Here is a 27,503-nt window from a genome sequence, read left to right on the forward strand (position 1 = left end):
ATCAGATATCTATTTTAAAAAAACATTCACATGTAAAACAGCTCATATGCTAAGTGCCTTACGATGCATTCCAAAATAATTCAAATGAAAATATACATAAGCCTCATGGACAGATTTACTAATTAGCCCCCATAACAAAGGCACATTTGCATTCGTGGCTTTTAAGCAAATGAAGCATTAGCATTGATCGTTTAAAAAAAATGTGATGCGCGTCACCAATAGAGCACATTTGCTCGATGCTGCAGGCATCAACCTGACGCTTGAAAGCACGTAGAGGTTGTTATTGACACCGGTTTTTTTTGGGTTTCCAGCTTAATTTTGTTTATTTTAACGACCGCCAATTTTCAAAACACCGCAGGCGGACAGGACTGCCCTGGCGAGCCTGGCCTCCAGGAGTGGCGACCGTGCAACGAGCACGCCTGCACCGTTTACCACTGGCAGGCGGGGCCCTGGGGACCCTGCGCCGAGGAACCCAGCCTCGGGGTGCAGCAGAACGCAACGGAGGGGGCGGCCGCATCGACTGGAGAAACGGCCTGCGCTCCTGGCGTGCAGACGCGCAAGGTCATATGCGTTCGCATCAACGTGGGGCAAGTCAGCGCCAAGAAGTGAGCCAGCAGCCATCGGTGGGGTGGGGAATGGGGAGGGGGGGGAAATCTCATTCTGAGCAGAACCCGTGACTTACGCTACATTTGGGTTTGCAGGATCTTGAATGCACACACACACACACACCGTCTTTCTGCCTCGCACGCGGAAACGCGAAATCCATCTGTGTATCTGTAATGCGTTCAAATATATAATTGAGCAAGTATGTGTGCAAAGAATATACAATATTATTATTTGGTATTTAGAGCTTATTTATTCATTATATTCATTGAAAACATCTGACAACAATAAAAAAAAATACCACGAGATGAAATATAGAATATCAACTGTTGAAAGTATACATTCCCACATTGCTGAAATTCGATTTCTGATACAGCCCGACCTCCAGAACCCGACAAAGAAACACCAAACTCAAACACACACGCACGGCCTGGGGGCATGATGTGCATGTTCAGTGACACCTTACATCCCGCCCTGCACAGTGACGTCAGTTTTAAAATTTCTAGATCCCGATCACCAGAAATTCCTGCGGTTCCAATACCGTGAGAGTCTTTCAAAGATGTTAGCGCTGGCAGACTTCCCATTTAAAATTGTGCCCAAGCAATCAATGCTCGACACATTCTTCAACATCAGTTGCAGGTGCTTGGGAAGCCACTCGCTGAAGGAAATGGCCTACAGGGTTCGCAAATTCAAGTGCCCTGGATCCTGCTATGGTTGCTTATCCCGGCTTTTATTCAGACTATGATACATCTCTGAGGACGTGTGATGCCCACGGATGATGTTTTTCCTGCATGGTTGTTAGACCCAGGATTCTGAAATGTGTACAGCACTGTCGACAAAAGAGAGCGCTTAGAGGGAAGGAGCATGCCTCACAACACGGAGAACAGAGGCTGGAGTCGGTTTGGCCGCAGGTGCAAAGCTCAGATGGCTCATTTTACGTGCCAAAAACGGGTGCAAAAATACAGGAAAACAGCAGGTACCAAATTGATTCCAAGCAGCCGCACAGCTTCACCCGAGTCAGACAGCTACAAGTCAGGAGGCCAAACACCATCTACCTCTGCTAGCGCAAGGTCAGTCGCCTTCGACAGAGGGGGGCTTCACTTACCCCGAGTTCCCTCACAGTCTACTTATGCATCTTGAGTAGGTGTATCATTCATGAGAGATGGATGGGCATTAACTAGGGGACCATTTTACGATGACTATGAGTGGTCGGGTGAGTCACCCTCTCAAGAGGGGGATTCACAGGGCAATTATTACGATTCCGAGGCTGAGGAGGAGCCAAAATAATTGACGAGGGCCCAAGTCGATCACTTACAGACATACCTAGGTAAAAGGCCCAGCAATTTGAGGCTTTGATCTGAGGCAACAATTATGGACGAGAGAAAGATAAATTATGGCCCAGAGGATGCTAACAGAATCTCATCTCTGTGTGATTCACGTTTCATGTTTAAGAAAGGGATAATTAAAAAGTCCAAGGGGAAGGCTCATAAAAGAGCAATATGAGAATTATCTTCCAGTTTTTCTTCTTCTTGAACTCTGAATTCCTCAAGGGCTAGAAGGTCACCAAGGGAAGGTGGTGAATGTTGATCTAGTGATGATTTAGGGACAGGATCCCAATAGATATTTTTTTTCTCATGGAGACATCACATGGTACACAAATGGGTATATATGATCCTCCTGATTACAAGTACACTGACGGACGCTTGTGTTGCTTCCGAAACGTCGTGATTTAATTTATTTATTATTATTTGATTATTTTGTTTTATACCTACGTGACTTTACCGAAAGAACCAGAGAGTATGGATCATTGCAGTCAATGATCCATACTGAGAAGTTGAAGAAGGTGATTAAAGAGACGGAAAATAGAGATAAGGGTAACATGCTCATGAGCTTGTGTCCTCAAAGTCAAAATCTGCACCTTTTCGTGGGTGCTTGATGGAGATGCTTAGAGGGAGGCGTCACAGTTGCTTCCCGAGGTTTGCTGATATCACCAACAAATTCAATGTACTCCCTTCCTTTTGGTCTGTCACGAGTTAATACCAGCCTCTCCAAAAGTTCTGATTCACTTGGTGACAAACCTCAGGGGAAGGAAAGTCCACGTAGAACCGTACATGGATCATCTGCTGATGAGGGGTTCACCTAGGAAACACCTCAAGCGGGTAATTTCCATAGTTATACCTGAATCTTGAAGACCATTGTTTCGTGGTCAATCTTCCAAGTTGTTCCCTGACATCTTTCCAGCAGTTGAAACAATTGGGAGAGGTTGTTTTACAGAGAGGTGGAGAAAGCATTTTTTTCTACTCGATAAAGTAGACAGGATCTGAAGGGTGGTGAGCTGCCTGCTGACCAACGGCATAGCATCTGTGAGGCCCTTTCCTGATCCTCTTCGACTTAATGGCAGCAACGGTGAAATCTGAGATTGAGGATCAGAGCTTTTCAACTGTATCTCCCCCAACAGTGGAATCCGACTATAGGCTTAATGACATCCTTTGTGATATTGTACAAAGAGTTCCTCTGTGGACCCGGCTTGGTAGGTCAGTGTGTGTCAAGGATATGCCGGGCTCAGCGTAGGTTTTGTTTCTCACATCATTCCGGAGATTGTGATGATCGGGGTGTCACTGCACATGTGCATAATGCTCGCAGGGTTCAGTTAGGCCCAAATTGGGGGGGGGGGGGGTGAAGTTAATAAATTGATGAACATGTCGATGGCCACGTTCAGAAAGCAGGTTTTCAACGTGAGCGCTAAAGCGAGGCCTAATATTCAGATTTAGCTTGGTGCAGTGTTTGTTATGGTGGCCTTGTCCCGGTTTTACATGACAGTGCTCAAGCGGATGATAGTGTCATAAAATGTGTTTATAAAAAAATATGATCAAAATCAAACCGATGTTGTCGAAGAAAGTTGTCGTTAGTTTGTGCTTTAGAAACGTTATTATTTTTAAGTGACATGCTTTCTTAATTTGAATATATAGAAGTATATCTATGTTTTAATAAAAAAACGTTTATTTTTAATGTGTACTTAATACTTTCCAGGAAATAAAAACTAACGTAGAAAACATTAACCCCATGCTATACGTTACTATTGTCGTATGCGTGCAATGGTAGTGCAGGTGATGTTTATATTCTGTGTAGATATACTGAACTCATGCGCACATTATTGTTGTTATATTACAGTCAAATCATTTCTCCAAAGTATGGGATTGGTGTCAAATGTTCAGGTCAGCGAGGCATATAAATCCAAAGAGCACAATCTCACATGTATCGATTATATTTTACCATTACACTGTTAACACACGTGCTCTGAAGCTGCACAAGAACGCCGCGGAGTGATAGCTTTTACCCCTCCCCCCAGGGCTGTACCCTCATATATACTATCATTGCTAATCTGAGTGTGTGAATGCATTGAACGCTTACATTTAGGTACTGCTCGTGCACATGTGTTTTGATATTGTTTCCATTGTCGATAAGAAGCAGACTGTTAAATTACATTCGCTTCACCAGCGGCAGGAGCCACGTGACCTATTGTGAAAATTTTTTATTTATATATATATGCTTGTTATATTTTTTATTTTGTTTTCAACCATCGTCTGTTATTACTTCATCTTCTGAGCATTGTCGTCTCCTGTTCCCAAGTGTGTTTAGATTATTCTGCAGATTAAAATGGAAGTTATTGTTTCCATTGTGATTTAGAATCTTGAGTGCAACAGCCTATATTGCCAAAAGTGAGGGGATGTAACTGGACAGTAACATTAAGTTGACAAATAACATGCTTTATAATTGATGCATATGTCTGCACACACGATAATACGTTTTTTTTGCAATAATCTTTAAATTAACGTGTTCAATCGCGCAGTGTCTTTGTGTGGATATACTTCAGGTGTTGTAGGTATGGTGTGTGTATGTTGTTTACACATATAGGTTGTCTAGATATGTCCATTGCCTATGATCACATTTCCCAGCATGGACCCGATGTCTTTAGATCTCAGAAGCCAAGTAGGTTTGAATCCGCTTCAGCTCTTTGATGGCCAACTACCATACGTAACAGGTGTTCTAGGCTGCGGGGATGCTTTGATGCCACAAATTCCATTGCTCTACTGTACTTCTATCCTCCCAGGCATGTTCTCCTCACCTTCACAAACCTGCACTTCCCCAACCACGAATGTGGTGAAGTAACCCCCCCATGACTCGCTGGGGTTCATTATCAGTAGAAGGTCAAAGGACATGTCCTTTGTCACGAGTGTCACTCCAAAAAACACTTGAGCTGCACTATATATCATGCATATTTGTAACATATTCTATTTACATTGTGTACATATTTTCCTTACTCAAGAATGCACCATAGCTCTTTCAGCTCCTATCTCTTGTATCAACAAGCCTAAATGAATACGGTTAATTTTCTTATCTTAAATCATAATTGAAGAAACATTATTCATTGCATAAATTTAAAATATCATGCAACCAGTTTTGAACGGCTGTTATCTTCTGAATGTTTTGTACTGCACTTTTAAAACAATCTTTGTTTCGTGCTCTGAAGGTATGCATATCAGCGCTAATTGTATTAACTGGAAAGCCTCATGTTCTGCTTTAAAGGCTGAAAAGTAATGAGGCAAAAGATTGTATGTGATAAATTAATAGAATTTACACCCACTGCAGCATGCGGTGGCCTCTTCCGATATTAAAACACCAATTCTGCGATGATTTCTATTGTAAGGGTGCATGCAGGCATATATATGAGACTAATTATAATGGTTTGGAATTTTTGGGCTCTGGAAGCGAAAAGAAGGCTCCGACTCAAACCCTGCACATTGAACGCGCAGCATATTGCATGAAAAATGAGGCTGTCAGAGCACGTTAGTCTTCCTAGCTACTTTCATTTCATGCCATAAGACTCTTGTGGTCATTCGACTCCATAATGGAAATATCAGCAGACGGGGTGGGGGGAAGGGTTGGTTTTGAAAAAATCCTCTGCTGAGGGGTGGTCAGGCTTCGTGGCTTGCAGGCTCGCTGGTGCAAACGTGATGCCACCCCGGAAGTGTTTATCAAGTTGATTGAGAGCTTTGCCAGCCGGAGACATACAGCACAGCCTTTAAGCAATATCCGTGATGAGATGCATTGGTCAACGTGGAATTACTTTTACCTGTGCGAGTTCCAATGTAAAATGTCCCAATGCTATTTAGGAAACACTTTCATCTTGCTGGGCAACGTTTGAATTGGTACAGACCAGATAATTATGCATGATGAATCAAGAGCAAAACGTAATTTATTAGCTATTTCAAAGGAGAGGGGGAGGGGGAGTTCTATTATTAACAGATTCATCATTGTTTTGTAGATAAGAGGACTCCTTATAGGTGACCATGGGAGTGACATTAACAATTCAAATACATGGTTAAATTATATAAAACACTACAAAAGACACAGATGAAACAAACTATTAGAAAAAAACACAGCTGATCTTAATCAACTGGCTCAATAAGCCATATCTTAATAGGATTTCTTGTGCACATCAGAAAAGATGGAAAGTTTATAACCCATATCATTAAATACCAAAAAAAAATTACCCAGCCGATGTTACGCACTGGCAGCAATGCTACATTTCCCCGAATGATTACAGCCCCAGCAAGGCTTTTTAGCAACGTACACAAATCATACAGGAGTAAATATAAGTAACCTTGGCTCTTATTGCTAAACGTTGTTCACAAATTGACGATATAACAAGTCGTATATATTGTTGTAATTTTTTTAACAGTTGGAATATCTGCTATGTGAAATATTCAAAACGTTTGTGCAGGAAGCCAAATAAAAGTGAGAAGTGTTCAATCCTCACTCATGGCCAACACCATGTGACGATTATCTGAATCGGTCCTAGGCTGCCCCTCCCTCCCTAGGTCGACTCAGCCTCAAATGAGTACCTGGTGCGGTGTGTAGTAAACATCACCACTCAGGAGACAAAAGTGGCCACGCATGGTGCTCTCAAACCACTCCCTCGTGCGCCGTGCCAGCCTTCATAGGTGCTCGCCAACAGCACTTGCTCCTACAGTATGTTAAGGCTATACGGAGATTTTTGTCTTCGTCATATATGCACACTTGTATAATAATAATAATATTTTTTTAAATATATGTGTTGGTTCCTGCTGAGATACAAACACAATTTGGCCACTGGGGAATCAGACGGGCTGTGAATGTTACTTTTCTTTTCAGGGAAATATCACTGGAAACAGGTTTTCTGGAAAATCCTTTCACCTTTTCACCAGCTGAATATTTTTTTTTACTGCTCCATCAATAATGAGCCATTTGGGTAGTATTTAATATTGCATAAGCAAGTAAAATTTTCCTTTAATGTAAAGGGGAGCAATACTATATATTATTGTTGTGGTTTGTGTGTGGCAGAAAACAAATATACACGAAAAAACGTAAGTTTTTTAAATAATCAGCTTCTCAAGTCTCACTTAGCTGTGCTCAAACATGCAGATGAAAATGCATATCCTCACCTACGGTGGATTATGGTCCGTGTGAGCTCTTTCTCTAGTAGAATTTAAAAGCTCTTGAAAACGCGAGTATTCCCACACCTGATTTGCACCTGTGCGGTCTCTCAAGGGCTGCTGCTGCTGCTGTTGTGTGTGAGCAGGTGTATGGAATGATTGTGGACACATATTTTGGAGGGTGTTCTTTTTATTGCCCAATTTAGTCTATCCTCACAAAATTTCTTTTTTTATGCTTCTGCAGGCATTACCAAAATATTGTCACGTACCAAAGCTTGTTTCTTATAACAGAATGGTGCTATTTTTTAAGTGCTATTTCAAATTGAGAAACTGTAAAGAACATGTGTTTCGTCAGATATGTATTTATAATAAGTATTCTAATAAAAAAATGTGTTTTAAGATAAGTAGACATTGTTTTGGGATGGCCAATGATAATTTGTAATATAACATTTACTCACAACACTGGATTTGAATGGTTTTCAAACAGAGTTTGTTTTTTTACACCAAATTACCAAGGTAGTATCCCAATGGTCTGGCACAATATGAAAATGCAGAATGTGCTTGTGATCAAATTGTCACAATACAGTGCCTTATTTTACAGAAACGGAATGCTGACTGCATTGTCACAAGGACAATATTGTGACACAGGGTGGGTTGGCAGGCAACTAAAGGCTCATATTGTTGCTTAATTTCCCAGAGGCCACCAGCATGATTAACGCAATAAGGCATTTGTTTGCACAGTCCCCAGCTGGAGTGTTTTAATTATATGGCCACGTAATGAAATTATACACATGGCTGTAGTCTATAATATAAGCAAAGGTAAGTACCGTAACATAAAATATTTACAAGTTTGGTAGTTTCGCCGGCTTAAAAATAAAGTCACCCTTTCCAAATTCAATTACATTGAGTGGTGTGCATCTGCATTGGGGGTTCTGAGGCAGTGTTCGCAATTCCAAATTCCCATGGTTGGAACAAGTTGCTACATATGACATTGAATGCCATACTCTTTGGTTCTTTCGGTAAAGGCACGTAGGTATAAAATAAAATAAATCACGATGTTCCGGGCGCAACACAAGCGTCCGTCATCAGGTGGGAAAGCGTGATGACATCCCACCTGATGACGGACGCTTGTGTTGCGCCCGAAACGTCGTGATTTATTTTATTTTTTATACCTACGTGACTTTACCGAAAGAACCAAAGAGTATGGATTCCTGCAGTCACGAAAACTTCAAATTAAGATTGAATGCAATCTCCATACTGAGTGGTACTTTATTTACACTCCTCGAAATAAAATTTAAAAAATCCCCAACCCATCCATCTATGCAAATTGCCCATGCTCAGTGCACCTGTTAAGGGCTTCCGTTATGACCTTGCCTCAACATCGCAGGTGTGACCTGGCTCGATAGTCACTGCACTCTCCACCACCTTCGGTGCTGCACCATGAAACAAGTGCTTGCCAGCAACAACTGATACGCTTCATCCGATGAAGAGTTGGAATCAAACCGCAATCAAATGTATGGTCAATAGATAGAGAACTATTCAATAAGTACCACTCAGTGCGGAGATGACATTGGATGTCAAATGGAGCAACTTGTCCCAACCATGGGAATTTGGAATTGCCAACACTGCCTCAGAACCACCGATGCAGATGCACACAACTCAATGTGATTTAATTATGGGAAGGGTGACTTTATTTTTTCAGTGACAGACCGAGCACTTCAAACGAGGCTCACGTATCCCACACTGTGCGGCTCACACTTTTATCTCTCGCAAAACAGAACATTTCTAACGACGGTATTTTCATAGCCCGTGCACAGATCAATGGCTCAGATGCTTGCTGTGTATTTCCATTAAATTTGCATTATTCTTTAAACATGCTTTCCAGACGTGGCTGGGTGGCTCAAATGTCAGAGCGAAAAGGCAACACCGTTGAGAACCTGGGTTTGAATCTGGGCTGCCAGCCATGAATAAGCTGTGTTCACAGGCATAATAGAGTGATGGTTTCAGCCTGGTCGCCAATAACTGCGTGACAAATAAAGCACAATTATGCTTGCCGTTTAGGTTGATTAAATTCCTGCATTTTACCCCAAGCTTATAATTAATAAAAAGAGGCCACTTTAAGATTTTTTGTAGGAGTTCCCTTTTTAAAATGTCTGCATTTTTCTCCGACAAACGGGAGCGCTCTGCTGTGTCAGATTTCCCATTGGATTATCATCTCAGGATAGAATATGGCGCCAATATCACTATACAAATCAATTGGGGAAAATAAACAAACAAGAATTTAGATACCAGATAACCAATGTAATGTGCATTTCTGTATTTCCTTTGTCTCATCCATGCCCAGGTGCCCAGAGAACCTGCGCCCAGATCCCGTACGCCGTTGCTTGGTGCTGTGCAGGAAGGACTGTGTCGTCACACCCTATAGTGACTGGACTCCCTGTTCTCTCACCTGCCTGCATGGTAAGACGCCAGGTCCCACAGTATCCATTACACGAAATAATATTCATTACCGAACAATGGAAATGTTTATACGAATGTCAACTTTAACATTGATTTTGACAGCACATGAATCACTTGTGCTAATTTTGCAGCAATGGTATATGTGGGTGGGGTTTAAGAAAAGCACATTTAAACAAAAATATATATTTTTATTCAAATGAACATTATTTTTTTGTTTATTATTTGTACAATTTTCTGTAAAAAGTATACTCTTTAAATGTAATGTGGTATTTTGAATACTGTACAGTTGACAGGATGCCCACCGCAGAGATGAAATGATGAAATTAATGTGTGCAGAAGCCAGATATATCTTTAGATCACAGGACCATGAGATATGGTATTGGCCTGGGGAGACCTTAATTCAGCAGTAGATTGATCAAGGCAGAATATGCCGAAGAGATCAACCAAATATAAAATTCTCACTGGTGCAGTGAGTGAAGTAAAAACAGATACATCATTATTATGCTTATCGGCGAAAATTGTCTCTCAGTGAAAAATAATGGGACAAACCAGATATCACCACGAACAAAGGGTAACTGCATTGCTGAGCATTACTCAGGGTTAACAATCATGATTCAAATGTTGATTTATTTGTATTTTGTTCCTGTATAAATGAAATGTTTAATGTTATTGTATTGACACACATCGTGTGTACACGTTGGGATTCAACGTATGCTCATATGGAATGTAGGAGTGACGTGGCACGGTTGGCTACGTACGGTGTGAAAGAAGTTCAACATACATTGTGTCTACGGACATAATGATACAAACCCATTATCAAATAAAATCACAGGTGCATCACAGCATAAAGTTGGATCCACCTACATTGGACTGGCATGGATATATTTGTGCCAAATTGCAAAAAGGTGTTTCCTGCATGTAGATCACAGTAACTAATAGATACCTAACAAATGCCACAAACATTTGCAATGTCACTTGATAGCATAATATGAACAATGACATTATCATAATGATAAATTTTATTCTCCTCATATTACCATTCTGAGTATCAAAAAGAAATGGGAAAAATGTGGAAATAGTAACCTTCTGTGAAAGGGTAAGGTCACTCAGAGGCTACTCTGTCATATATTATTGATAAATGTCTGCTTGGAGGCGAGGTTTTCTTCATCTACATCTCCATTTAAAGATGCCAAGATAGCTTCTGCGAAAATTTGTGTTTATCTGTTTAAAAGTTCATCATTGCATGCAAATTAACATGGTCTATGTTTATATCCACGATAGTCGAGTACATTTAAGTAATTATTAAATCTTTAAATTTTTTTGCACCTCGTGTATATTTATTCTAAAGCAGCCGCAGTGCAGGATTGTTGGTGAAGGTTCTTTGTATTCTGCACACCATTGCACCATGACGCTTCCTTTTAAGCTTTCAGGATTTTACCCCCCCGCCCGCCAGAAAAAAAAAAACCCATCTAAACAGACTACAGACTTCCCGGGAAAGACCTTTTAAGTTCACACAATACACATGGGAGGTTGTTCTCTGTAACCTTTGCTGGCATTTCAAAAGTTTTTACAACTCCAGGAGATAAACGCTTTAAAAAAGCTTAATAAGCGTTAAGAAAGAAGTGGAAGATTTCGTTCCCAAAAGAGCAATTTTCACTGACCTCCATGGCCTAGCCACGTGTGGTGTTTGCATTGCCACATTAGGCGGTTGTTGATAAAATTACTTGGCTTACATGGCGTGATTGCGGTGGAAATATATGGGCACGATTACAGTAAATTGCATGAAGATTATCGTCACATATTCACTAATTAGGGCTTCGCAAACTACATTACTGTAATAAACTATAATGGCATGTTTTAAAGATTATTGGCACATATTTAACGTTTAATATATTATCTAATGGAACATATATGTGCGTGTATTGCTCCTGCAGTGGCTGTCCTTTGGTGTAGATAATGCATCGAGAGATTGAATGAAACATTGTGAATTTCTCTGCAGAAGGGATGCTCCCTGCCAGGCAATCACGCTATCGAATGGTCGCTCAGCGAGCAGCAAACGGCGGACGAGAGTGCCCTGAAACTCTGTATGAGGAGCGACCCTGTGATGTCCCTCCCTGCCCCAAGTACAGGTGACATTCATTAGCTCGGTTAGCTACGTACTGTGCGAAAGAAGTTCAACATACATACATACATTACCCATGGTTTGTGATATAGACCATTGGCATACAGCATGTACATGTACAGCCCTTTATAAATAAAGTGCTGGTAAAGGGCATTCCCCGAGATGCGCAGGTCATATGTGGTTATTTGACCATACTTCACCACACAGGTCAGTTTGGGTTGGTGAGGGCACAGAGCAAAGACGTGGGGTGATATAAGTGCAATACAGCAATTAATGTCCCTGCATTGCACTCTGCAGCCACAGCATAAACCCCGTAAAAAAACAAAAGACAAAGATCCCCTGTATAGCCTTAAGATAATGTTGGAGAAAGTGCTGTTAGCCAGCACCTATGAAGGCTGGCACGGTACACTAGGGGGTGGGTGGCTCACACTACACCCGCCCGCCTTTGTCTCCCTCGTGGCAATGTTCACACACTGCATCAAGTGCTCATTTGAGGTTGAGTCGACCTAGGGGAGGTCCAAGACAAGCCCAGATAATCGTGACTGGTGTTGGCCATGAGCAGGAATAGAACTCGGGTCGTCGGATTCGTAGCACAACGCGCTAACCCTAACCTACTGCTCTGCGCAGCACCCTGTAACACCTGCAATACATCGTGGTAATCCATCCACGTACTATCCAGGATCATTCCTGGACAATGATTGTTGTGGTCATAGGCATCGACCATTTATCCCGACGAAAATTCCAGCATTTTATTCCAGCTCTTGTCAAGATTGGTTCCATTTAAAAGCAGAGGAAAAAAGTTTACACATACAATCCACATAGGATTGGACAATAAGTTTTTTTTTTTTACAATGCTAAGGCTCAAGGTCAAAACCCAGCAGTTAAAGTGTAATGCTCATGTCACTCAGTGTTGTTACCACTCACCCTGATAACACCCCGTAAATGTGGGGGTCTCTTCTTCTCTGAACTCTGACCATGGATTTAGGTTAGCGTGTTAATGCAACATCATCACATGTGACTCGTAAGGTGCAACAGTCATCTTGAGGTGGCTGTATGGTCCATAGGGTTAATAACCCGGGATAGGTACAATTCTGGCAGCCCCTATATTCTGGATCATAGCTTCAGGGTGGCGAAGTGATAAAATGAACATGTACTCTGCTGCGTTAAAGGGTTCTCATGTGCAGTGAGTTATGAACTCAGCTTGGTCACCAACGGCTACACAACGTTACTATGCCTACTGGATTTCTTTTTTACTTTTTAAAGCGAGACTGTGTCTGTGCATAAGCTGATAATGAAAGTAGATTTAAATGAATTAGGTAACCTTCCTGTTATGTCTAGTTCTTTCTACAGTATAACATGTCCTTGGGTCATGTGGTATATAGACATATATGGGAACAACATAGGTATAATGCGAGAAAGTTCAAAACCCAGCAGTTAATACCAATGAATAACAATAGAATGATTACCAATCTATAGAATTACAATACCCTCCCCCTCCTTGCCTCGAATCACTGCACCAGATTGAATTGAATTAAATGATGACGTCACCCTGATCCTGCTCTATTTAAGACCGGAAGCAACAGGAGAGCTTCACCATTCTTGCCCGATGAAGCTGTTGTAATTATCAGCGAAACGTCGTGCTACTCAAATTTTAAAATGCTGTTGATTTTCTCTTCAGCACACTGGTAGGCTAAAGAAGTAAATTAATTTGTCCTTTGAAAACGTGACGCATTTATTTACTGTTTGGCCGTGTCGGGTGGTGGAGGGTTACGACACATTTATAAATAACGCGATCTGACCCAAAAACCTATATTATGAATTGAAATTTTTACATTAATTTAGCATTTTTGCTCATTCTGAGGCATGCTGAGGGTAGCCAAAACTTTATTTCGCAAAAGTTGGCTCACGTAAGTTGTGTGTTGGCTATATTAACTACCTTTTGTAACGTAAATGTAATACATAGCTAAAACACTGTTATCCCTGGATCATCCATCATTTTGTAGAATTACACTTACAAACACCGTCCTTGCTAAATGTGCTTTCCTGCTCAGTGACCTTTTTTTCTCCCTGCTGTGCGCTTGATGAATTCTTCTGTCTTACATGCCGTTAGCATCATATATCAGTTTTACGTAGGTAAGGGCGTGATGATCGCTTGCCAATACTATGCCAGAGACAAATATATTTCAGTTAGAACAAACATGTTAAAAAATAACATTAAAGCATATTGATTTTCTAATCATTTTCAGATATCGATAGTGTAGTTGTCTTTACGTGCTAATCTGGATGAAGTACAGACAATCACGTTAAACACGTAATACTGCAGTTTATTTTATTTCAACATTGATTCTCCCACTAAATACAGCAAATGTACTGGATTTTAATCATGGCTGATCGAACATAAAACAATAGAGACCAATGGTATTATACAGTTATGAAATTATTTCAAATATGATGCATTACTATAAATATGGATTCATATAGCTTCGAAAATAAATTGGATCTCAAGACGATGACACCCAAAGTGTGAAACAAGCCTGGAGGACAAACACAAACCAATGAGGACAAACAAAAACGTGACTTTAATCAAAGTCAGCAGCATCTTCTTGTTTAAATTGTCCATCGAGTCGTAACTGCGATAGCTGCAGACTGTGTGTGCACGTGGGTTCTGCGATGTGCCTTCATCGGTAAAAATTGGATCACCTTCAAAAATGTCAAAATTGATCCACGGACACATTGGCACTAACGATCTTTGACACGTGTGGCCAGATAATAACCATTCAAATTTGCATTTTGATATTAAAATACCACATTTCCCTTTTATTGCTTCATGCCCTTGTCTAAATGCTTATGTAAACCCTAAGGCAGTGACTGTGCAATAATAAAAGGTCCCATTTTCAGCTCGAATACAAAAATGCAAGATAACCGTTAAAATGCCTACATTTAAGTTTTGTTTTGACGCATTGGCTCCTGAAATTTATCTTCAATATTGCTTTATATCCCACCATATACACAGTTTACAAACCGGCCACAATTCATACCCATTCTGTTTGTGAATTGCTATGATTTAGACACTGTTGAATTTAAAGTTGCACCAGTAAAATACACGATTTTATTTAAAGAACAACATGTACTGACAGCTTGGAGCCAGATGGTTTGTTAGCTTCGGTTCATCTGTTGATCAAATAAATAAGCATGCACAAACACACACACGCTCAATTTAATCAAATCAAAATCCATTGTCAAACACATCACCGTCAAAAAAATAAAAATGCATAAATATCACCAATTTTGTTTTGTAATTTACTTTTTTCTGCTGAAATCATGCGATCGCTCATCGTAATAATCACAAACTTATTTTCTATCACTACCAGGACAGTGACTGAATCAGTTATCCATTTGTCTGCTTTCTGATACAGCGCAGTTAAATAACAGTGCTGCATAATCATCAAACTTATGTTGTTATTATGAAAACGTATTAAGTTGCAACAATCTGAAATGCTCTAAGTATGTTTTTATTTATCAAATATATACATTATTTCCTGTGGTAAGTTTGACTTAGAATATTGTAGTCTCCTCTTTTTCAGGAATAGGTTAATATTTCTCATCCGTGTGTTCTGTTATTTTATCGTTTTTATTAACTCGTTATGGGATACGCATCTACACTATGAGACCTCCTTTACCAGTGGCAAAATATAGTAGTAGGGTTTTACCCTTTAAACTGGTACAAAAACTGACACCTTTATACAAGGCGTCATGCCTTTTTGCGTCATCTGGTCAAACACCAATGGAGACTAGGCTCTAAGAAAAGCTGTCTCGGTGTGGACCAATCAACTTCAAGGACAGTGCATATCATTATCAGAGTTGTTTTCTTTTTGTTTGCATTTTGACTGCTTGTGTTGTGGTTATTGCAAACATGATGCCTTGTATAAAGGTGTCAGTTTTTGTACCAGTTTAAAGGGTAAAAACCTACTACTACTCGTTATGGGATGTTTTGCCAATGAGCCTCACATTAACGAAACATTCTCCTCACTAAGTACCATTGCAGTGGCAAAGCGTGGTTGGTATTGGCCCCTTACAAGCCTGTTGCCTCAGGCCCCGTCAGCCCGAGGGAGCCCAGTGCTGTTGCACTGTCAGTGCCTTCAATAGCCACGCCACTGTACCATGGGATATTATATTCAGTAAATTACATAACAAGTCTTACACAAACACAATAGGAAAAGGGCAACCTCATTCACCCAGTATATGTACGTACGGACTGAACAAATTAGTAATTACCACGAGAAAGAGTGTACTTGGAAAGATGAATTATAACGTGTATTGATTTGAACTTAAAGGCCAAGAATGTATAATTTAGCAGTTATAGTTCCATAAATGAATGGATACGTTTGTCCGGATACCTGCCTGAAGGCATAGCTCATCTTTTTGTTCCCATTTTTTTTTTAAACCTGTTTTCTAACGCCGCTTGCGACTCCGTGCACAGATGGAAAACACACAAGTGGCGGCGCTGCCAGCTGGTGCCTGATTCACTGAGGCACAGCGGTGATGGTGCAAGGGGCACACACGTTGGCACCACAGAGCGCTGCGGACCCGGACTCCAGATCAGAGGTCCGTAATACAATCGGTGTACCGATGAATCTCTTTTTTCCATGCCTATCAGTCACTGTCTCAATCTGTATGTTCTTGTTATCCACCACTTTTTTTTAAAGACATGCCTTTGCTTGTCCATCTTGCCGGGATTGTTTTTTTTTTACAGAAATGTCTCGTTTTACCTGTAAAATTACGTGATATATTGTTTTTAGATCTCCTTGGAAGTAACATCTCAGGGGGAATCTAACCGTTCGTGGGCAGCATTAACTTAAATCTTGTGAGATTTCACATGCCCCTCGAGCCAACAAATTCTGATCAATGCCTCAAGATGCAGCCGAAAGATGTTTGTGGTGTTTCCTTCTGCACTTTTAATTTATTACGTTTACACACATGTCGACATCGAGATATCCACATCGCTCATGCAAACTGTTGTTCTCTCTGTGATCTTATTGTTACTAGCAAAAATCAGGATGTTTTGAGTTTCTCACATTTAATGTTGCTCTTAAAAATTACAATAATTATCAGCCCTTGCCAAGCCACTGCTGGATGAAGGCCCGTATATGTTCTGTCAAGTTTTTTTTTTACGATGCTTCATCAGTGAAAGATGATGAAGGATCAAGCCCAGACGCAGTGTGGATATCACTCACTGTTGATGTTTGCCATGGTCGGGAATTATACTCAGGTCACTGGGTTCAGAACACATTGTAGGAACCACAGTTTTTTTTGTATGACAATCAATGAGCAACAGGCATACACCACTATGAGTGCCCTCACCTCTCCCACTGGTGTATACTGTACAGGGATTATAAAACATGGAAGCATGTTTGAGGTGTGAACGCAAGTGGACTATACAGAGCTCAAAATTAGGTCACAAGGAGGTGTATCACATTCATATAATGAGGCACACGTGCGAAACCTATACTGAACCATCCACAAGCCTGGTGAAGCAGTTCCCCAAACTGCTTGAGGGTCTATTAGCAGGGACAGGACAATTTATGCTCGCACTAACTCTGATTGACAACATTTTGTGCTTTCTTTTGAGTAATTGCAGAAATTTATAGCGAAAAAAAAATCTCACACAGGTTTACCTGAATTATAATCCATCAGCATTCTTTTATTACTTCGAAACGAAATGAGATTTTTGTTAAAGGAAGTTAGTGATTTCCGTCTCCCCAGTCCATCAGCCGTGCTGTTCTTCCCCCAGGGTTCAAACCGACCCCTCACCCTGCACGGCTGCCTCCTGTCATACTTTCTCACGCTGCTTGCATTGAGCCAGAATGACATTCCCAATGCTTGCTTCCTAAATTGCACAGTGGTTCAGAGTGATTTTTTTCCCCTCAGTAACCCATAACAAAATCCTCACCGTATAAGTCAATGAAAAAAGGTGAATCTGGGGGAATTGAACTGAGCTGCAGCAAGCAATTTTTCATCCTGATTGATTGCCATATAGAGTTCAATGAGGTGGCTGGTTGGCTCTGAGGTAGTGCACTTGCTTCTGGATTCAAAGTTCACCAGTTCAAGCCCCTCATTCTAAGTTCAGCGCATTGTGTGTCATTGGGCATAGGATGAAAATAATTTACTCCGGCTTTCATAACAGATGTTGAGGCAATCACTCACGAATGTAAATATCGACACGTTAATGTGTGCCGCCACATCACAGGAATGTGTACCGCCACATTATCGCGTAAAGCAGTCACACACACACACACAACTGATTAAATGTGTTTAAAAAAACACGTGTGTTTATGTAACAGGTTGACATATTTTAATCAGCACTCTCATGTTGTGAAGCAGAGTATTTAACACCCTCAAATGAATGCCAATTCGTGTATTCATGCCAGGGAGCTATTCTCATTCTGAAGATTGTTTTCAGGAAGATGAGCAGCCCACATGATCTTTGGATGTGTCCGTCCATCCCTCCCTCCCTTCCTCACTCCCCTCCCTAACCTTCTCCTGTCCACCAGCCAGCCAGCCAGTGAGCAAATACTTTTCTAATATAGTATGACAGTATCATAGTGTACCCTGAGCACTTGCCAATAAAACACCAGCAATAATTATTCATGCTTGTCGGCCATGGCGATGACGTCACATGGTTCTCCATGGCATCATTGTATGTGATGTCATCCCATGACATCGCCCCGTGACGTCACATGCTATGTGTTCACCCCCTGCCAATGATATCAATGCGTGTGGCATCATTCTGCAATGTCACACATCATGCGTCATTATGAGTGATGTCATGGCATGCACCACGAAACATCATCTTGTTGTGCGGCTCTGGAAATAACGTCACCAATGAAACATTTCCTGCGGCAAATATGTGTAGGAAATATTTCAGAAGCCATGCATATGCATGATTTTTCTTCCTCATTAAGCAAATAATAATTATTAAAATGACATTACACATCTACAAATGTGCTGAGCCCCGAAACGGTTAATGTCTTTCAATAAACCGTGATGAGAATTAAATGCGGTATTACACTTAAAAAAAAAGATTTGCTGGTCCATCCCGATTTAAAAACAAGCCATAATTGTTGTGCCTTGAGACTATAATAACACAGCCCCCTTTTAGGTTCCATATCTATATTCTGGATGGAACCATCCATATAGAGCTACTTCAGCAAAAAAATACCCAAAAGGTGATCAGAAGCACAATTCTTTCCCATAGGGTTGTAAGATATGTTTATTACAGAAGGTCATTTGAATGCCAGTCGCATACTTATGGTTCTGCCTGTAAACTTGAGCAAAGTGCTCAGACAAATTGTGCTCTGCTTTACCAGTTCGAGGGTGTGAGCGTATTTATTTAGTAGAAAACGCATTGTTTGATTTTTAATGTGATGTCTTACTCTTTCATAAAACATTAGGAGTAATTTTAATTTTAATGGTTATCATTGTGCTATTGTGATACATATACTATGCATTTACTTAGAGCAGCTTTGAGCGCTATGCAAAGGCTATCACTAAAAGTGAATGATTAAATTACACGATTTTGCTACACTCCTGTCGATGTTAGAAACTCAGGTTTTTAATCTTTCTGCATGCTTCGCTCTTCACTGTGTACGCGAATGTCCTTTAATACTTAACCTTAAGCCTGGCACATTGGCCAGTGGGCCATGCAGGGGGTCAAATTAACATCTCTATCTATAACAGGAAACGTTTAATCTGCCACATAAACTGCCAATTCGATCACAAAGCCACGGTAAACTGGAAAGTTTTTGGGCTTTTAGCGTCCCTGTTTCTCGAGGATCAATCCTCACAACTTTCAACATCATCTCACGCTGCATTGCCAGTTTTCCGTGTTTAGAATGTGATTCAGCATTGGCGAACATAACAAAACACGTGCCTGATGATGATGGGGGGGGGGCACCTCCACAAACCCTGACCTGCATGGCCCCCCAATGTCCTTTTTGGTAATTCGAATCAGAAAGAGTTATGAGCCGAGGTGGTATTTTCATTGGAATTGGACCAGCGTGTGATCGCATTGCTAAAGGGTCTGTTGGTCACAGACGGAAGTGTGCCAGTATCTCTGTGAGCGTGTTGAGCTGTGGCATATTGGATGGACGCAATTGGCACGTTTTTAGAAATGTCTATTTTCCCAAAAATATGGGGAAATTTTCTCCACCGGTTAAGATGTAAGGACAATTGTGATGTCCTCTCTTGAAGTGCAATTGTGTATTTGACCTCTTTCAGGTGTAGATTTCTATTGCCGTATGGAGACAATGTGTACACAATAATACAACAAAACTATTTCTCAATAAGAGATTGAAAAGGGGGCTGCCTTTTCAGAGGACTGTCTGCACTCTGTTCCTCCACTCTCTCAGAATCAGTTGCCCTCTGTCTTGCCCCATGACTCACGCTGCCATTTCTGTTCCCCGCTGATGTACTTATATATTGGCCTATTTTTTCGCCATGTACGCTGTTACCGTTTTCATTGCAATACATTCACCATGAAATGCTATTGGATTTCAGTACATCGCCCAGCAAAGTGAAATGCTTAAGCTGCCATCTGGCCCAAGAATACAAACTTTTTATGGCACAGTTAAACATGGGGGTGGGGGTAATGGCAGCTGCTATCGAGATGCTTAAAGGACCACTATGAAAAGATGAAGACTTGAATTAGTGTCTCAGATCGATTGGTTAAATAACACTTTTAAGGTTGTGAAGCTGTACATTCATGCCATTACTTCGGATTAACGCTATTCAACTTTCATAGACAGAGTACGATCTTGATTGTTCACACAAGGAACTGAATTAATCAAGACATTTAATATGATAATTTAAATATTACAATATTTCTGCAGGACACTGCTTTATTAATACCCTGGAAATATTAATTTACCTCATTTTAACCATGAATGTCTGAAATATTTATATCATGTACACACAGTATGAGCTTTAAAGCAAGCCCAAGAATATATATTTTAGTTTTAATTATGGAACTTTTTATGCCAATTTTTTTTATGTTGTCCATAAATAAGGAGCATTACAGAACAATTTATATTTAAAAAAACTCAAATTATAATCTTACACGTTTGATTATTGCATTATAATATATACCTATGTGTCAATTATTGTAATGCTGTTTATTTGTTTTTGTAACTATGCCAAATGGGGCCTAAACACCCTCGAGAGAAGGTTCGTTATGCCCCAACAAAAACAATGAATGACGCACTAACACTTAGATTTCCAACCACGTTAGGTCTCCATTCATCTGATGTCCCTGTTATCTGCAACTCCTATTCATTATCCATGGCGCCAAAATGGTCCGTGGAAAATAACTTTATCTGCACCCCTATTAATCCTGATGTCAGTGATTACTTCTGAATTTATTCCCATTGTCGATTGACTTTGTTTTATCCATGGACTTTTTCATGGATAAGATTAGTTTAGATACAAAATCATCATTTCCACGTAGTTTTTTCCTTCCCAAAAAAAACACGGATAATAGGATGCCAGGAGGTCTGCTGTATTAGTCATTCCATATATCGGCCCTCCCTCTCTCTATCTCTCTGCTATGAGGAAGGGCCATTACCCGAAACGTCAGCTGACTAAATGAAAATAACTCAATTATTTTATTATTTTTCATCTACGTGACTTTACCGAAAGAACCAAAGAGTATGGATGCTGGCAGTCACGAAAACTTCAAATCTAGAACTGACTACACGTTTACTTTGTGAGGCAGTGCTCATGATTAATGTGTTTTTTGTTTAGTTGTGCCTGCACACCCCTGCCCAGTCCAGTAATTGTTTGTATCTGTTGAAGAAGGATATCGAGTGGTGAAAATTATATTATTCATCGCTATAATTGAGAACCCCTTTTTTTCAGTTTTGCTCTGGAAACCAGGAGATTGATGGTCGGTGTTCGGTCGCTGCGTTGATGCCATTCGTCGTGATTTCTCACTTAACAGAGTGGGCCGCGTAAAGGGTGCCATCTTCCTCTCTCTCTCTCGCGAGAGAGAGAGAGCCCATTGATGCATCTTGATGAAGACACTCATGATGATTACGATACACCGATGATTATTACAATAATGACAATAACAACGGTGATGATGATGCCGTCCGCTATGTCCTGGGTGGGGGTGGGGGGGTTTCCACAGCGCTGACATGCCGCAGGGAGGACGGGGGGCAGGCTGACCCCCAGGAATGCTTCCGCTGGGCCTCGCCAGCGCCAGGGCTCACCCAGCCATGCCGCGTGGCATGTCAGGACGACTGCGTGTTCACCTCCTGGTCCCGCTGGAGCCCCTGCACTGCCCCGGGCTGTGGCTTGAACCGCTCTCGAAGGCGAGCCCCCACCGGTCAGTGGCTCGTGTACCTTGCTCGCTGCGATGGTATTTAAACGTACGCTTGATGCTGATGTGAAAATTAGTACCGATGTTTTTTTTGTTCATGCTCGACCTGGCCAACCTGCCTTGGCCGCCATCCCTGTCAGGATTCATTTACCTTGTTCGTGAGGTATTCACTTTATCCGGATGATAATGGTATTTCACAGAATCGTGATTTTTTTTGTATTCTGTCTAAATTTACATTAATGCAGCACGTTTTTTTTCTTAAGTTGAATAATGGTACTGGTAATTGTTGAATCATGTTTTAGGAAACCCTTAGAATGTATTATTGCAGTTTCATTTATCGTTAATTGTTGCTCTTTTGAGACTTCCTTGGCTTTTAGTAGTAATAGGTTTTTACCCTTTTATCTGGCACCAAAGCTGACGCCTTTATACAAGGGATCATGTTTGCAATAACCACAACACAAGCAGTCAAAATGCAAACAAAAAGAGACAACTCTGATAATGATATGCACTGTCCTTGAAATTGATTGGTCCACACCCGAGACGGCTTTTCTTAGAGCCTAGTCTCCACTGGTGTTGGACCAAATGACGCCAAAAGGCTTGTGTTGTGGTTATTTCAAACATGATCCCTTGTATAAAGGTGTCGATTTTGGTGCCAGATGAAAGGGTAAAAACCTAATACTATATCTTGCTACTGGCCAAGGAAGCCTCATAATGCAAGTGGCTTTTATATTGTAGAAGTTGGCAGGAAACAAGACCTTTTTTTTAAAATGTGCATTAATGCCTGGTGCTCACAGCATTGTCTTTCTGCTCAATTTGTTTAATACTTTCTCATTCATAGGAATAATGTACTTTTAAAATTTTTACCTTGCTCAGGTGTCTCAACTGCCCAATCTGGCGCTTCATTTAGTCCTGGCGCTATGGATTGTTTAGAGTGATTAACCTCGACAATGCAGCCGTCCCAACTTCACGCCTTGAGTTGTTTGGTTTAAATGTCACAATGGCCACACGTTTAGTTGATTTAAGCTCGTGGTCTGGACAAGGCTTGAGATATGTTGTACATGCTATTCACACCTTTGGGTTTTGGTCAATCAATGTTTGCTGGCCTGCAATATGTTTCTGTTGTGATCGGGTTTCTAATATTTAACCGATTTTAATTATAGTTGCATTATCGCTCTTTATTATTCGTACAGTACTGATAAATAATAAAAAAAATGTAAACCTATTGTTATGCTGATGTTGTAGGCATTGAATCACGTGTGTAAGATATAATTATTTTTTTATTTATATATGGTGTGTGTCATAGGTTCCTGGGATCACCTACAGCCACGAGAGACTGCGACAATCACTTTAATTTTAAATATGTATCGTTGAATCTAAAGGCAACTCTGATTCCAGACGAATCTTTGAACTACTTGGAGCACTAATCATTGCACTCCCACTTCTATTGGTTCTAAGTGATTAAATTTAGGGGTTTTATCATGATTTTAGACAGAGGTTTGTTTTGTTACACAAGGGTTGTACGTAACTTGAGTTTGTTTGTAGAAATTAAAATGTATGGCAGCCTCTCTATGAATGAAAGTTCAACATGGGTTATACGTGCTAACATATTGTAGGTTGTCTTTGTAATGAAATATGAAATAAATTGCATACCAAATGTATGGTTAACTTATTATAAAATAGAAATGTACGTTTCATTTATTTTAGCAGTAAATGTAAACATGTACCCATATATATGATAATGTGGATCTTTGCATCTTCACCGTGGGAAATTGTACAAATTATACCCTCAGCTTAAAGAGACAGCTGTATCTAAATACCGTATTATATAGACATTGATGCAGGCAACTGAATTTAATATCCTGATATTACAGTGGCTCATCCTTTTGTTAAATCACCAGAAAATGACTATCATGTGTTTTAGTGTGTCTGTCCTCTCTATATGTCCTTTTGTAATTTCAGTTCAACTTTCTCAAAGACCCGTCATTTTGATTACATTATACTGACATTTCTTACCAGCAACAAAAACGTGCAGCCAATTTATTTCCTCTCGAAAATACACATTTATGCAAATTGCAGTAAACAAAGAACAATTTAAGGCAATCTATTGGAGTATTGGCATGTCTCATTGCATGAACGAAAGCTTTGGAAATTTTCCAAGAAAAATATGTGCATTTCTTATAATACATAATTTGTAATGTGAGTTCCGTTGAGTATTATGATTTATTGTCATCCCAAGCAAGTTTATTTGAAGTCAACTGTGATATTTAGAAGTTGATATTTATTTCACTTCCACGTGCAAAAGCTCTGAATAAATATTCATCAGATTAGGAAAATATTTCAGGGTGTTACTTATCACAAACTAACTTTCTGTCATTCATATGTTTCCACTTGGCAGTCTATGTTCAGCGGTTCACAATAAATTTTAGCTACAGTAATCGCTGTGGAAGGCTGAGGATGTTTTTAAGATACTTGCATATTTCAGTTATATTGGAAGGAAATAAATGAAAATTATTTATGTAGCTGCACGCATAATTTCCCATTTATAACCATCAATGTCTGGTTCCCTCATGATAGACCATCATTGATGATTACTGTGCCCAATATATTAGCTATCTTTCCTGTCAGAAGTATTTAAACAAAACAAATAGAAGGCTCACAAACATACTGTTTAGGGGAAAATGACTTTGTGGTAATTATTTATTCATTACTTTTCCGTAATGTTGCAAACGAATCATAAATTGTTGCATTGTCTTAATAGCTTTTTCGAAATAATCTCCATCACCTTCAGTCATGCATGCGATATATTTATAAGACACGTTTGGAGTCATGAATGACAATGTCTTCATTTTAGAGGGATATTCATTTCTGGAAGAATGTTTTGTTATATTCCATCGTGATCCTGGGTATTGTGTAATTCGCCATGTGGATTTTGTTTTCGTGTGGGTTTTTTTTTTATTGGCCAGCGTTTCACACTAGACGACTTTTAAATCATATATTTTTAGTATTTGGCATGCATGCAAAATATAAAGGGCATATGTTCATTTTAATATCTTTAACATTGGACAACTTTGCCTGTCGCAGTGCCAGCTGCCGATATGGATCATTCTATAATGTATGGACACTGACAGCATGCTTGCTTTGTCCCTCACATTTTATCACACCACGGAAACTGGAAGCGTTCTTACATAATGAATATTGTGCACGCGTGTTTACCTGTCCTTCTATTAACTGTCGTGCTTTAAATTTGAAGCAGACAGAAACTTGGCATAAACAACAACATATGGGCAGTTTTATGTCTTTGACCATGAATAGTTTGAGGACATGAAAGCTGTTGAAAATTAGCGGTTTGATGCGATGCTTTTCTTTTTACCACAGTCTAATGCTGCTTGGAAGGTAGTGGAGGATAATTTTTCTAAACAAATTATCACATCATGATAGACAACCAACTGAGGTCAAATATCGTGGTCTGCAATAACGCCTTAACTTTGGGCTTGCAGGCCACATTCACGCAGCACATTAGCAGTTAATAGCTCACTTTGTTTATGGCGTTAACTTATGAGACAGAATCTCAATGTAAGGAAACGGTTACTGAAAATAGTGACTGTTGCACCAACATATTTTAATCTTTCACATCGATTCCTGCATGTTTACAGTAAAGCACAACGCGTATTTGTGAATGTATCTCTTTATAATTGGGTTGGATACTCCAGCCACCTCCGCTCGTTGAATGTTTACGATCTGCCATTTGAACGTCGCTCACCTTACGAACAATCGCATAAACGCCACCCACGTGCTGCGGGCTTGCCCCTGTTGGCAACTGATATTCGGCAGAATGGCCTCGTGGCTTGAACTCTGTCTCCCGTCACCGGTGACCGTTCGGGCAGGCAAGAGCAAAAAGAAGCCACGCTGCCGGGACCTTCAGCTCTACCCGCTGCTGGAGAGCCAGCCGTGCCCGTGCGTGCACTACAGCCCCCAGCCCATGGGAGGTTGGTCCGACTGCGTCCTGCCGGAGGGAAAGGCGGAGGCGCAGCTGGGCATGCGGGTGACGGGAGACCTGCGTGAGTGCGGCCAGGGCGCGTCGTACCGTGCGCTCGCCTGCTTCGACCAGGAGGGCAGGCTCGCTGACCTCGCACTCTGCAGCACCACCGGTGAGTGCGTGCAGAGTCGGGAGATGGCACCGATCGCGTTCAGTTCAGGGGGCACGCAAGGTTGTGCTCATGCTCTCAAATGCGCTTGTCCCACGTACTCGCACCGACATAGGATGCCAAGTCTAAAAATTAAAATTAATAAAAAGTAAAATAAAAATAAAATAAAAATCACGACGTTTCGGAGACAACACATGCTTCCGTCTTCAGGTGGAACAGTCACAGCACGATAGCTGTATCATCTCCGAAACGTCGTTATTTTTATTTTATTTTTATTTTACCTTTTATTAATTTAAATTTTTTACCTACGTGACTTTACCGATAAAAACCTAAGAATAGGAATCCTTGCAGTCACGAAAGCTTCAAATCTAGAATGCCAAGTCTACTTTAATGTATACACAAACGTACGTTCACCTTCCTATCATAGTTCATGCTTAATTTTGTGCACTCTATTCTGTGAAACAATGTTCATATTAGGAAGCCACTGGAGCTATGCACTTTTCAATCCAGGTTGAAAACGAATTTCTTTGCAACTGCTTTTTGTGTTTAATTTGGTGCCCTTCCCTTGCGCCTCCAATTTACACGGTTGGCTACGTACAGTTCAACATACATATATGGCAGGAGGAATATAGTATTTCATTGGGATTTTCACCTTGTTTTAAACTGGCATTTTGAGACCGCAACACCTAATTATGGAATAACAAGTATTGCTCGTCTTTTTGTAAACATCTGCCCCGTGTTTTAATGAAAGCCTGTTATCTGAATCTGTCCATTTTCTTGTTTAGTTTTTTTTAATTCTCGCTATAACCAGTCATACACACAAACACTCATGTCCATAGACATATCATGCCCTACACATGCACTGATGAATCCATGTAGCCACATACATGTGAATGCACACACACACGTGCAAAAACACACAACCACACAATGCTATGTCCGCCATTGTTGTGGAGCATGTGAAGTCCCTGTTCATTAATCCTTAGATAACCCACAGTTGACACCTATTCACACGTGTGCACCCACGACCACATTTTTATTACTGTCAAGCCGCGGTACATCAATCCAAATCCAATATTGTCCTGAGACTTGCCTAAGTCAGTTTCCATTGAATCTTATCAGATATTTATCTATACAGCATGACAGCTTTACATACAGCCCATGCTGACCTAGAATGGTTTTAATTTGTTTAAATAAGGCAGATAGCCCACTCCCCTTTTTAAAACCCGCAATGGTTCACCAATCGGTAATGTGCGACAACCCATGGCACTGTTTTTCACCCCTCATCCCATCAACACCCACCCACAATATCAGTGACTTAC

The 27,503-nt window shown here is 40.5% G+C and overlaps 1 protein-coding gene across 1 annotated transcript in view; it reads left to right on the forward strand.

The window, feature by feature from the left end:
• Positions 1–27,503, forward strand: part of THSD7A (thrombospondin type 1 domain containing 7A) — a 337,784-nt gene that overhangs the window by 230,112 nt on the left and 80,169 nt on the right. The window contains 6 exon segments of the mRNA XM_078860548.1: positions 359–605; positions 9,424–9,539; positions 11,539–11,668; positions 16,142–16,266; positions 21,845–22,042; positions 25,921–26,184. Coding sequence (XP_078716674.1) covers positions 359–605; positions 9,424–9,539; positions 11,539–11,668; positions 16,142–16,266; positions 21,845–22,042; positions 25,921–26,184 — 1,080 coding nt within the window.

This window comes from Lampetra fluviatilis, chromosome 10 (genome assembly GCF_964198595.1).
Source record: "Lampetra fluviatilis chromosome 10, kcLamFluv1.1, whole genome shotgun sequence".
NCBI classification, from domain to species: domain Eukaryota; kingdom Metazoa; phylum Chordata; class Hyperoartia; order Petromyzontiformes; family Petromyzontidae; genus Lampetra; species Lampetra fluviatilis.